This window comes from Meriones unguiculatus, assembly GCF_030254825.1.
Source record: "Meriones unguiculatus strain TT.TT164.6M chromosome 13 unlocalized genomic scaffold, Bangor_MerUng_6.1 Chr13_unordered_Scaffold_34, whole genome shotgun sequence".
In the NCBI taxonomy this organism is placed as follows: domain Eukaryota; kingdom Metazoa; phylum Chordata; class Mammalia; order Rodentia; family Muridae; genus Meriones; species Meriones unguiculatus.
Window position 1 is genome coordinate 2,743,930 of NW_026843646.1, and position 13,883 is coordinate 2,757,812.

Sequence of the window (13,883 nt, forward strand, 5' to 3'; positions counted from 1 at the left end):
TATGTATATATACATAAATACACATACAAATGCATACATAAGGTCAGTTAATTCCTTAGCTAGAATTAGATGAATTGAATTTAAATGTTTGTGTTTGTTCATAATGCAGTGAATGAATAATTGAGAGCTCATGGTTATATGGTGGTATGTATGAGTGTTTCTATATGTAAACATGCACATGCACAGAAACTTATGAAATTTTCTCATATGTTGATTATACAGGCTAGCTGAGGCTCAAGCATTCTTCCATTCACACAACTCATGTTCAAGTATATCAATAATTCCACAAGGTTGTGCGCTAGCATAAACAATAAATTATGGATTTGGACACAAGACATTTCTGTAAAGAATGTATATGAGCTGCCCAATATGTGTGTGTCAGGAACTGAACTCATATTTCAGTGCAAGAGCTGTATGCACTCTTAACAGCTGATCCAGTTATCCAGAAACACATTACTGTTAATATGTACATATTCATTAGACAGAAACTGAATCCAAACCAAGGCAGAAAAGAGGTCTAAGATGGAAATATTTCCTGTCCTACAAAATTTCTAACATATAACAAACTAAAATTGCATTAGAATTGTGTTATGTGATTATCTAAGAATGCAACTGCTGAAAATCCCATTTGATGACTATACTATCGTTTGAAAAGAAAGGCATAGAACAATCCCTAGCATTGGGAGTCAAGTGTAAAAGTCACAATAACAGAGTATAATTCACCAATGGCCAAACCATTTCACAAGAAAATTGAACTTCCTTTTGAAGCTGAATCAGAGTGCATGGGTGTTACTACAAGACTGGAAATATAAAGGTAGAAACAATGTTGCTTGGAGGCAAGTATGATTGGATTCTTGTCTTAAAATCCAAATGTCCCAAAATTCATACAATAAAATGAGTTCAGGCTTACTGCCTCACTGAAGAGAATATCTTGATGTCCTACACATTTCACACAAAATAGACACAGTAGTGAGTCATAGTTTGGTCACCAAAAAGGGATGTTGAACATTTAGTATTGAAAAGTGTGGTAAGTTTAAATCTCCATTCCACATTCCCACATTAAAACCTCAGAGTTCCTCATAAACAAATACAATTTCCATAGGTTACATGTATTTAGCCTAAACTATTTTAAACTGATGTTTAATATCATGACCAGTTTTTCTGTGCTGCCTTCAGACTCCTCAATCTGTATGTACACAGAGCTGTGGTCCAGGATTCTGGAAAGTTCTACAAAAAGAAAGACCGGTCTGCTGTTTTTCTTGTGCATTTTGTCCAGAGCAGCACATTTCCAACCAGACAGGTAGAAAAATAATGTTTTTACTCAAAATGCTTGGGAATGGAGATGGGGAAAGTTAAGAAGTGACCTTGGTGTCCTAATGTAGTGCTGTTCCATATGTCTCTAACACTCATCCCCAAATCCATTAATCATTGCTGAAGCCACACAATGTGTGAATTTAGAGTGGCAATTCTCATGGTGTTGTGTCATATGCACCCTACTTTACAAAACCTGCCTTTTGGTGCATGGAATGGCCATCTCAGTTCTTGCAGTGCTCCATGCTATGAGTTCCCCATTAAATGTGAGATCTCCTGTTGTCCAGGATCAATTTGTATTTCTGTGATTAACAAACCTAATGATTCTTGCCTTAAAATAACTCCAGGAAAAGTTTGTGTCTAATTGTTTCTGAATGCGCAAGAAACTGATCTGAATTTACAGCACAGTTGTCATTTTCAGTATAAACAATAGAAAAAGCAAGTCTTTGTGAATGAAAAGATGGCTGCCTGTTTAGGGTTGTGGTCAACCATGTGATAACATATATAATAATATCATATGGAATGAGCAGGTCGCATTTTTATATACAAAAACACACACAAATACACAAACGCATTTAATGAAAAAAGAGCCCATATATTTGAGAGAGAATAAATATAAGGTGGGTCAGGCAGAAGGTTTAGAGCAATGAAAAAGAAGAGGCATAAAGAGGTAATTATACTATTTTTAAAATGAAATTTTTTATGAAAAAAATTAAAAGTCAGAAGGGAAATACATCAATATAATGATGAGAATCTACTATTTATTATATTAAAAAAGGCCAATTCTTAGACAACCATAATACAAACAGGACTTTTATATATTATTGCAAATGATCAAATGTTGAAAAATTAATTAAATATCTTTATATTCTATGATCTAATGCTATCATAGGTCAAATTCCTTGCAGAGTGACACATGACTTCAATTCCTATATTAAAAAGATATGGAGATAGCAGGCAGCCTTGCCTTGTCCCTGATTTCAGTGGGATTTATTTGAGTTTCTCTCTGTTTAGGTTATTGTTGGCTATAGGGTTGCTGTATATTTACTTTACTATGTTTAGGTATGTGCTTTGTGTCCTTGATCTCTCCAAAATTTTATATATGAACATGCGTTGGATTTTTGGCTTCCATAGAAATGATCATGTGGTTCTTTTACTTCTCTTTGTTTATGTGGTAGATTAAATTGATGGAATTCTATAGACTGATCCACTCCCGCATGTTTGGGATGAAGCCTATATGATAGTGGTGGATGATATCTTTTATGTGTTCTTGTATTTGGTTTGTGAGTATTTTACTAAGTATTTTTTGTGTCAGTGTTCATGATGGAAATTGGTCTGAAGTTCATGTCTTTCTTGGGTCTTGACTGTGACATAACTGGCTTCATAGAATCAATTTGTTAATGTTCCTTCTGTTTCTTCTTTTGTGGGATAGTTTGAAGAGTATTTGTATTTACTTTTCTTTGACGGTCTTGTCGAATTCTGAGCTGAAACCATCTGGCTCTGGGCTTTTTTGGATGGGGACTTTTGATGACTTCCTGTATTTCCTTAGGGAAGATAGGACATTTTATTTACTTGATCTTGATGTAACTTTGGTAAGTGCAATCTATCAAGAAAGTTGTCCATTTTATATAGATATTAAATTTCTGTGGTGTGTAAGCTTTTGAAGTAAGACCTAGTGATTCCTTTGATTTCCTCGGTTTCTGTCCTATCACCGTTTTTTATTTTGTTCATTTGGATAGTGTCTTTCTGCCTTTTAGTTAGTTTGGCTAAGAGTTTGTCTCTCTGGTTGATATTCTCAAAGAACCAGCTCTTGGTTTTGTTGATTCTTTGAATCATTTCATTTCTAGTATGCTGATTTCAGCACTGCAGCACTGAATTTGATTATTTCCAGATGTTTACTCCTTTTGGCCCTGTGTACTTTTTTTTTAGGTCTTTCAGTTGTATCATTAGATTGCTTGTATGAAATGTCTCAAATTCCTATACGAAGGCACTTAGTGGTATGAATTTTCCTCTTAGCACTGCTTTCATTGTGTCCCATAAGTTGGGCATGTTGTGCCTTAATTTTCATTGAATGCTAGAAAATCTTTAATTACTTTCTTTATTTCTTCAATGACACCTGTTATTGAGTTGTTCAGGTTCCATGTGTATGTGTAGACATTTTGTTCTTTCTTTCGTTGTTGAGGTTCAGATTTAATACATGGTGGTGTAATTGGATCCAAGGGATTATTTCAGTCTTATTGTATCTGTTAAGACTTGCTTTTTGCCTGAATATATGTTCAGTTTTGGAAAAAGTTCCTTGATTTGCAGAGAAGAAGACATATTTGTGTCTGGTGAAAATTTCTGAGGACTTCTATTAGGTATTTGATTCATGACCTATATAAGCTTCATTATTTCACTGTTTAGCTTCTGTGACAATGATCTGTCACTTGGTGAGAGTGAGGTGTTGACGTTTACCATTATTACTGATGTTGGGACTGATGTGTGATTGAACCTTAGTAATGTTTCTTTTACAAATGCAGGTGCCCTTCTATTTGGGGCATAGTTGTTCAAGATGTTGTTGTCCTCATGGTGGATTTTTCTATGATGAGGACGAAATATCCTTCACTTCTCTTTTGATTAATTTTGGTTGGAAGACTATTTTATTAGATATTAAGATGGTACTGCCACTTTCTCCTTGGGTCCCTTTGATTGGAAAACAATTTTCGAGTACTTTACTCCAAGGTAGTGTGTATCTTTGGGGCTGAAGGGTGTTTATTGTAGGCAGTAGAATGTTGGCTGTTGTTTCCATTACTATTCTGTTAGCATGTGTCTTTTTATTGGATTTCTCATTCCATTGATGTTGATAGATATTAGTCACCAATGAATTTCAATTCCTTTTATCATGATGTTATTGTGGAGGGTGTGTTTGTGTATTTGTTTTCTTTTGATTTTTTTCTGATGTTACATATATCGTGTATTTTGTGGGTGTAGTTGATCTCATTGGGTTGGAGTTTTCCTTCTAGTAGCTTCTCAAGGTCATGGATAGTGCATAGATATTGTTTTAATTTAGTTTGTCATGGGATATCTTGTTTCCTCCTCTCTGTTGCTTGTAAATTTTGCTGAGTACAGTAGTCTGCTTTGGCATCCGTGGTCTCTTTGCATCTGCATGACATCTTCCCAGGACCTTCTGGGTTTCATACCCTCTGGTGGAAAGTCTGGTTTGATTCTGATAGGTCTGCCTTTATATGTCACTTGATCTTTTTCCTTTGTTGCTTTTGATATTTCTTTCTTCATTGTGTAGATTTATTGTTTTGATTATTTTATGGCAAGAGAATGTTCTTTTCCGGCCTAGTCTATTTGGGATACTGTAAGTCTCTTGTAAGTTTAAGGTTATCTCTTTCATAAGGTTGGAGAAATTTTCTTCTATGATTTTATTAAACGTATATTCTGCACCTTAGAGCCTGGAGTCATCTATTTAGTCTATTCCTATTGTTCTTAAGTTTCACATTTTCATTGAGTCCTTGAACTGTTATGGTTTTACATTTTCTTTGAGAGAAAAATCAGTTTTTCCAATTGTATCTTCAATGCCTGAGATTCTCTCCTCCATTTCTTATCTTTTGTGGGTGATGCTTATCTCTGTGTTATTTGATCTCTTCTCTAAGTATTCCATCTCCAGAGTTTTCTCTGTGTTTCCTTATTGAGTCAAATTCCATTTTCAAGAATTGAATGATTTTAATAATTTACTTCATCTGTTTAATTATGGTTCTTGTCTATGATGGCCTCTCTTTGTTTTCCTTTTATTTCCCTGTATTTCTTTGAGACGTGTTCTTTTCCTCTTTATATGTCTCTAATAACTGTATAAACATAGATTTAATGTCCTTTTTCTGTGTTTCATCTGTATTAGAATATCCATTGCTCTCAGGGGTGGGTTCTGGTGGAGCTAGGATGTCCCAGTTTGTGTTGACTGTGTTTCTCTGTTGGCCTTTAGCCATCTGGTTGTCTGTAGCCTTACCTGTTTCTTCCTGGAAACTGCAACAAAGACTGGATCCTCCTGTTTTTGGAGTTTAGAGTAGTTATCAGGAAGATGTCAAATGTGCAGTGGCTCAAGAATGGGTGCATCTTAAGATACAAAGAATGACAGCATCTTGAAGGGGAAGGCACAGGGCAGTATATGGACACAGAAACTTGTAGGGGCTGGTGAATTGAAGGAGAGGGGTGTGCATGCACTGGAACCCTGAATTTTGAGGTGCAGGTACTGGTGCCCCAGGTTGCAGGTACCTCAGGTTGCGTCCCTGGGATTCCTCAGAATAAAGCTGGGGTGCAACTTACAGGCCTGCCCCAAACTGTGTTCCCTGTACTCAGATTCCTCTGAGATCTGTTTTCTTGGATCTGGGATCTCTGAAATTCTATTGTTCACCTGCTGTCCATGGAGTGACTAGAAGAACAGTGGCTTGGTGGCTGGAATGCTCTCCCAGTAATCATGAAGCTAGCACACAGGGAGCAGGAGGAATCTGAAGTGTGGCTGCTAGAGCACAGAGTCCCTGGATATGGGGATCCAAACTCACTGGAATATGTGAAGGGGCAGGTGGTCCAAAATTTACTACTCCTGGATCCATGAGATGGCCACAGGGGGCCTAGATCAGATCAACTCCATTCCATGGATGACCTGTCCAAATCAGGAAGCAGCAAAGTTGATGCTCTGGATCTAACCACCTGTCCATACACTGGTCTCAGATTATCTGAATCTCTGCCCCTCAGATATTGGGCACACTGGTCTCCACCATATTGAAGTCTCCATTTCTTGATCTTTCATCCTTCTTTTCTTTTTTTTTTGAATTTTATTTTTTTCTTATCAGTTACATTTTATTAACTCTGTATCCCATCTGTGTCCCGCTCCCTCATTCCCTCCCAGTCCCTCCCTCCCTCCCTCATTTCCACCGTGCCATTTTCCAAGTCCACTGATATGGGGGGACCTCCTCCCCATTCATCTGATCCTGTTTTATCAGGTATCTTCAGGACTGGCTGCAAAGCCCTCCTCTGTGGCCTAACAAGTTTGCTCCTCCCTTGGGGGGTGGGGAGGCCAAAGAGCTAGTCATTGAGTTCCTGTTAGAAATAGTCCTTGTTCCCCTCACTTTGGGAAACCAATTGGTTACTGAGCTGCCACAGGCTACATCTGAGCAGAGGTTCAAGGTTATATCCCTACATGGTCCCTGGTTGAATGTCAGTCTCAGAAAAGACCCTGTGCCCAGATATATTTGGTCCTTGTGGACCTCCCATCCTTTCCCCATCAGACTAACTCCCCTTCTTTCTTATGATTCCCTGTACTCTGCCAAAGGTTTGGTCATGAGTCTTTGCTTTGTCATCCTTCTTTTCTTTTTTGGTGGGAGCCTTTTGTGAACTTTTGAATTTCCTCATGGGTCTGTTTAGGTCTATTTGGATTGTTGAATTCATCTCTGAATAATGGTTGCTTAGGCAAATCTAAAACTTATCCATTTCATGTACATTTTTAAGCTTACTGGAATATAGTATGTTTTAAAAATATTTCCTTAGAATATTCTGAATTTTGTTGGTTTCTGTAGTAATGTTTTTCTGTAAATTCTGATTCTGTTAATTTGAGTACTGTATTTTTTTTCTTTAATTTACTTGATCTATGGGTCTGTCAATTTTGTTTATCTTCAGAAAGAGCCAGCTCTTCCTTTCGTTAATTCTATGTATTGTTTTCTTTGTTTCTGTTTCATTCATTTCTATTACAATGTTATTATTTCTTTCTATTATATTATTAATTTGTTTGTGTACTATCAAGCTTCTGCTCACACCTCTCCTCCCAGACCCTCTCTCTCACCTCACCTCCCAACCCAATGTGCCCCTTCTATATTTCTTTAAAAAAAAAAAACAAAAGTCTCCCATGCATATCAACCAGCCTTGACATTTAAAGTTGCAATAAGATTATGCACAACTTCTGTTATTGAGGCTACACAAGGCAGTTTTAGTCTTTCTGTTAGGTGTCCCCATAAAGACCAAGCTGCACAACTTGGTCTTTATGTGCAGGGAGCCCAGATCTGTCCCATGCATGCTCTATTGTTGGCTGTTCATTCTCTGTGAGCTTGTTCCAGGAGCCTTTCTGTGGGACAAACCTGAGTATGGAAAGGAGAGGTGTTTGTCTACAGGGTGCTCCAGAGAGCAGATCAGGGGTCAGCAAGGAGAGGGAATTAGTCAGCTGAGGTGGTTAGGGGAATATAGAAGCTGATTCCTAAAATTTATACATTTCTTTGGCTCTGACTTATTGCTGACAAGGCTCTTGTTTGTTTTTAGAAGTTTCACAGTACAAACACAGATTAATGATTATACAAGTGGTATAGAATGGGTGTTTGATTTTTTTTCATAATCCAGGGATAAAAGCTCAGTTACAATTTTAAAAGTACATACAGAGCATATTTGATTATCATTATTAGCCCTATAACTCTACTTTAAGGAATCTAAAGAATGTCTCCTTCAAAGAAAACACATTTAATATGTGAGAGCCTGCTTTTAGGTTGGAATTGTTTACAGTATCAGTGCAGTCCAGAGAAACAGAAAATATTTTAACTAATCTTTTTATGCATAGCAAATACAAATAAATATCTCCTTTTACTATATGTATCATCATCTATGCTACAATGTAGAAAAAAAGTTTATTTAAGTCAATCTATTTTATTTACTGGGTTTCGTTCCATAAGGAGTATACCCTCTTTGATCTTTTATCTTTAAGCTACATTTTCCAGGAGCTCTAAGCCTATAATAAAAGCATCTTAAATCGATACCTGAATATCCAGGCCTCTCAGGGTTAGCATATTGCTTTTGTTTACCCTGCACCAATATACTATTTAGGGGCACATACCCCAAGAAAACTCCTGAAATAATGGCTTCATCTCTCTATATAGCTACTTCTGCTTAATAATCTCCAGGGCATAAAGAACTTTTGCAAACAGTGGACAAATAAAGTTAAGTTTAGTATTTTCATAAGACTCAGGTATCATCAGGACAGGCTGCATTGTCTTCCTCTATGGCCTGGTAAGGCTGCTTCCCGTTCAGGGGTGGTGATCAAAGAGCCAGCCACTGAGTTTATGTCAGAGACAGTCCCTGTTTCCCTTACAATGCAGCCAGTCCTGATGAGACCAGATAGGCTATGGTCAGAGGGAAGGGGAGGAGGACATCACTATCAGCACACTTGGAGAGGAGAATGGGAGAAAATGAGGGTGGGAGGGTGTGGAGGGAATAAGCAAAGGAGCTATAGCCAAGCTACAAAGTGAATAAAGTAAAATTAATTTCAAAATGCCTAATTTTTTTTTGACAATGGTCATTTGTTTCATTCTTTTTTTTTCTTCCATTTCATATTTTACTCCTTTCTTTTTTTTTTCAATGCACTTTATTCAGGAACATTGAACAATCCTCGGACCCCGGGGAAAGCCAGCCCACAGCTTAAATAGCCTCTGGGTAGCCAACCCAGGCGTGCCACGGGGGCAATGCAGATAGGTCCACATACATGGAAGCAAGCCAGATCCTCGGCCTTAGCCAAATGTGGAGTTGTTCGTGACAGAGAGCACTCACCATCAGGAAGGTGGAAGGCGGAAACCAGCTCCATCTTTAAGGCATAGCATTCCGCAGCTCTCTACAGTTCCCCCTTTTTGTTTTAGACACATCAGGCAAGAGTAGAGGTCTGATCTCTGATATTAGAAATAAATTGGGACTTTGTACTGATGTTCATTTAGGTGTCATCCACCCAAAGAGCATCAGACCCGTCCGATACCTTTTTCTCAGAGGCGGGACCTGGGGCATCAACCCACATGCAATCAGACATGCTCTTCTCTGGGTCCAAAGCGGCTGACCCTGAGTGCAGTGCTTAGCCTCGCATCCTGAGCGTATCATTTTAGCTTTTTATGGTATCCAACCATGCTTGGGGAGACTGTCCTGCTTCAATGGCTGTAAAGGCCTGAATGATCATGGCTGCATCACACTGTTGTGAGACTCTAATCTTGCATATATACCACAGGAAAACCAAGGAGACCAACACCAGAAGGCCTGCTAACACTCCCATGCCCGCCCATTCCTTCAGATGATTCATGGCTGCAGCAATCCATGTTGATAATCCTGTCAAAATGCCTAATTTTAAAAAAGAATCAGACATAATTTTTCTGTAGAAAAAAAACAGAAATTAAATCATAGTGAAGAAAGTCCAGTGTAATGCAACACACAAACACACACACACAAACAAAAAAAAACAACAACAGAAGTTAGAGATAGAAGAACAATGATTGTAACAATCTGCACAGCTTTGCTGGAATAGCACCAAGCAACTGTGCTTCATGACTCTCAGCAATTTCAATGAAAATGGCTGTGTCATTCTCCCTTTCTGATTTAACATTTTTATAGATTTATGGTATTTATGACATGTAGGTTATGTTTTTAGTCTTTAGAATATTACTGGAAGAACAAGAGTGTAAATTATAACAATTCCCAGGATTATCCTGGAATTAATAATGAGAGAGAAAGAGTCCTGGTCTGAGTCAAAGGATGTCAAAGACTATAGAAATTTATTTCCAACTTCCACAGCTGAGATAGGTAATAATTGGTCTGAGCTTATAGCTGGAGTTTGTTGATGCAAGGGCTGTATATTTACCACCAAATCAGAACTGTTCCATAGGTCATGGAGGTGAGACCTAATTTATTCCCATGTTACCTTAGAAAAATTATAGGAGTGGGATAACAAATATCCACTGAAACAGTGAGTAACAAGAAAAATGAGAAGAACCCATGATGATGGAAACAAGGAATATTTTTATATATTTAATATATATAAAATATTTAATATACATAAAAATAATATTTTTATACATTGATGTCACCAAAATACAATGTACAGATACTTAGAAACTCAAAGTGTAAAAAAAGATTAGAAGGCTCACTTGACAGTATTACTTTATCTGAATACGAGTAAAATAGATTTCACTGTCCTTGAGAAACAGTGATAAGCTGCTGAGAAGAAAGCTTATTTTTAATTTAACAAGATAAACAGTACAAATGCAAATTCTAAAGAGTTCATGTACTTGGCAGAAACAGGAAGTAGAATATACCAGAATACACACATCACTGGAAAGCAGTCTAAATGTGCAACAAATATATATATATATATATATATATATATATATATATATATATGGTGAAATGTTGATCCAATTTCTCCATACAGATCAGCAGATGTGCATCCCTTGCCCAAGTCAAGAGTACCCAAACCCTGAGAGAAACCACTGCCTGCCCAAGGCAGTGACCTTCCTTTCATTTGATGATCCTCTGGGCATGGCGCTGGCATGCACAGCTATGTGCTTCTCTGTCAGCACAATTGCAGTTTTGGGAATCTTTCTCAAACACAGAGAATCAGCCATTGTGAAGGCCAATAACAGAACTCTCAGCTACACCCTGCTCATCTCCATTCTCCTCTGCTTCCTCTGTTCCTTTCTCTTCATTGGCCGCCCAAACACAACCTCCTGCATACTGCAACAAATAACATTTGCAGTTGTGTTCACCTTGGCTATTTCCACTGTTTTGGCAAAAACTATAACTGTAATTCTGGCCTTTAGGGTCATGAAACCAGGAAGACCAATGAGAAGGTTGTTTGTCTCAGGTGTCTATAATACTGTCATCCCTATCTGTGTCCTGATCCAACTTATTCTCTCTGCAGTCTGGCTAGGAACCTCACCTCCTTATATTGACACAGATGAACACTCTGAACATGCTCATGTCATCATTTTATGCAACAAGGGCTCAGTCACTGCTTTCTACTGTATGCTGGCTTACTTAGGGACCCTGGCATTAGGCAGCTTCACTGTGGCTTTCCTGGTAAGGAACCTGCCTGACACATTCAATGAGGCCAAGTTCCTGACATTCAGCATGCTGGTCTTCCTCAGTGTCTGGGTCATCTTCATCCCTGTCTACCAGAGCACCAAGGGCAAAGCCGTCGTGGCTGTGGAGGTCTTCTCCATATTGGCCTCTAGTGCAGGGCTGCTGGGGTGCATCTTTTTCCCAAAGTGCTACATTATTCTCTTAAGACCTGATAAAAACTCTTTGAGATGTATTAAAAACAAAAAATAGCATATAAAAATGATCATTTTGATGTATTAGTTTTCTTTTTTCTAATAAAACCCATTTGTATACTAAAATTAAATTATTTACCTTTTAAGTAACTTTTTTCTTAAATGTATATTTAAACAAACATAAGAGCCCCTCACTTTGTAGAACAATCACAGACACTCTACTTTAGAATAGAAGCTGCTGCTGGAAACACATTTAAGTAAGTTATGCATGTTATTTATTATTTTTTGGACAATATACATATTCAAAATGTGATTACATGAAAGTAATTGAGATAAATAGTACATGAACTAAATACTTGTTTTCTTTGTTAATTTGGTGTGTATACAGGGCTTTGAGTGATATCTGAGATTCTTCTATAGACCAGGCATGAAAATCAATTTCTGGATAGGGGTTGGTGGTGCTTCTTTTAAACAGGTTGAGCCATTCCATAAACCAGAGTAGAGAATTTTCTAAAGGGTAAAAATAAAAATAAATCTACTGCCTGACCCTGCTCTCTTTTCCTAGACTCAGGTAAAAATGACTTGACAACCCACTCTACAAATACTTGCTCAGTCACTTTCATTGCTATTGTGTTCACAATAGGTAAAAAAATGGAAAATCATAAATATGTTTAACATGATAAATATCATACACATAAATATTTGTAAGTAGAAAAATTATAATTTAGGTAACTCATATCCAGAAGAAAATATCTCTCATTCTCTACTCTGGGGCATCTAGCTCCAAAGTTTCAGATGTGAATATCACCATGGAATAACTCTAGAAATAAAACATGTTGGGCAAGCAATACAATGGCAGGAACAATTGATCTGATTGGGAACATGTGGGGAAGGTTCCCTAATTATCAAGGTGGATAAATATGAAAGAAGGAAGTGGGAGAAATAACAGTAAATATTTGTGAAAGAGTTTTAAGCAATCATACTGTGAATTATCTACATAAAATCCCTATAATACAAGTAAGTCCATGCATGAATATAAACATGTTACAACCTAAATATTTTTAATAATGCACACAGATAAGTATAGTTCACCACTGTCAGAAGAAGCTTTCCTTTGCAACAGCAATCATGACTGAAAAGCACAACCAATCACAAGGCAGTATTCTGGAGAACACTCACACCTGATAAATCTACAAAACAATCTAGATCTAAGGCTCAGAGATCAAGCAGAACAAGTGATGAAAAAATTATATAAGGCAGAGGATCAGAATATGTTCTGGTAGTGGGCCTCCTAATAATACCAGAAGCTACACCCATAAGACAAACCAATATTAAAAAAGAAAAAAAAAAGCTTACCAATATGCCTGCACAAACATGAACTGAAAAATGGAAAACACCAATAGGCATGCAAAAGTGGTCCAGGAAGAAACTATTGTCCTGAATCCTATGCAAAAATCTGCAGGGAACTAATAAAAACTGAGAGTGTGAGGAAAAAAAAAGTAAAAAAAAAAAAAAACCTTCCCAGGAAAGAGCATAAAATCAGTTAGTTATTCAACACCAAATAATCAACCCTGAAAACACACAGGGGACCCAGAAGTATCCCCAGAAGCACTTTCCTGTCATCAAAGAGCACACAGCATTCCTCCACCACCACCCCGTGTCATGTAAATGTCCCTGTCCTTTGCCTCTAGCTGTCTTCAGGATCCAGGGCTTCCAGGGAGAGGATTCCTGATGCCATTGCCCTGCCCATCTGCTTCTGGAAGTAAACACGCCTGGCTGCTGGAAGTCATTTGTGTGAAGGAAAAATGTGCACTTTGAATTCTCCTGATCTGACATAGTTGGAGAAGGGATTCTGGGATCCTTGTCCCCTTTTTTTAGTCATTTTGATTCTCCCAGTCAAAGCAGGGCTGGTCTCAGGAAGGCAGAAATGCCCTCACAAAGATAATAAATATTTTTTTAAAGTTTAAAAACAAAAAGCCAGAGGCTGGAAAGATGGCTCAAAGGTTAACAGCACTGGCTGCTCTTCGAAAGGTCCTGAGTTCAATTCCTAGTTACCACATGGTGGCTCATAACCATCTATAATGAGATCTGGTGCCCTCTTATAGCGCACAGGCATAATGCTGGAGAATAAATGAATGAATGAATGAATTAATTAATTAATTAAAAAAATAAAGAAACAAAACTCTGGACTCAGTTTCTCATGCCTGTCATCCCAAAAGCCAGGGTGCTCTGTGAAGCAGAGATTCCCTCTCTCTTCCCTAGGTGCTTGTTTACATCCCCACCGACCACAGGGTCATCTGTCAAGTGATGTGGTGCCCTCTTGTGGCAAGCATGTGTCACTTAATAACACGCTTTACATAGAAGTTGTACTTAATATAATACTATATACTTATTTTAATTTAATAAGAACAGAGCAAGGAGTGTCTGGAGAGCCGGCCTCCTCCTCGAGTCCTGTGGCCTCGGGATGTGGGAGGACTCTGTGCTCGATCAAAGCAGGGCCTGGGACCACCTAACTTGTGTCCACCC

At 37.9% G+C, this 13,883-nt stretch overlaps 1 protein-coding gene across 1 annotated transcript; it reads left to right on the forward strand.

Moving 5' to 3' along the window:
• Nucleotides 1-1,185: 1,185 nt before the first annotated feature.
• LOC132650865 (vomeronasal type-2 receptor 116-like) lies at nucleotides 1,186-11,403 on the forward strand (the record flags this gene model as incomplete). The annotated part of the gene is made up of 2 exons (XM_060376196.1): nucleotides 1,186-1,300; nucleotides 10,517-11,403. Coding segments are annotated over 2 exons (1,002 nt in total), but the record flags the coding sequence as incomplete, so codon positions are not given.
• Between the last annotated feature and the right edge of the window lie 2,480 nt (nucleotides 11,404-13,883).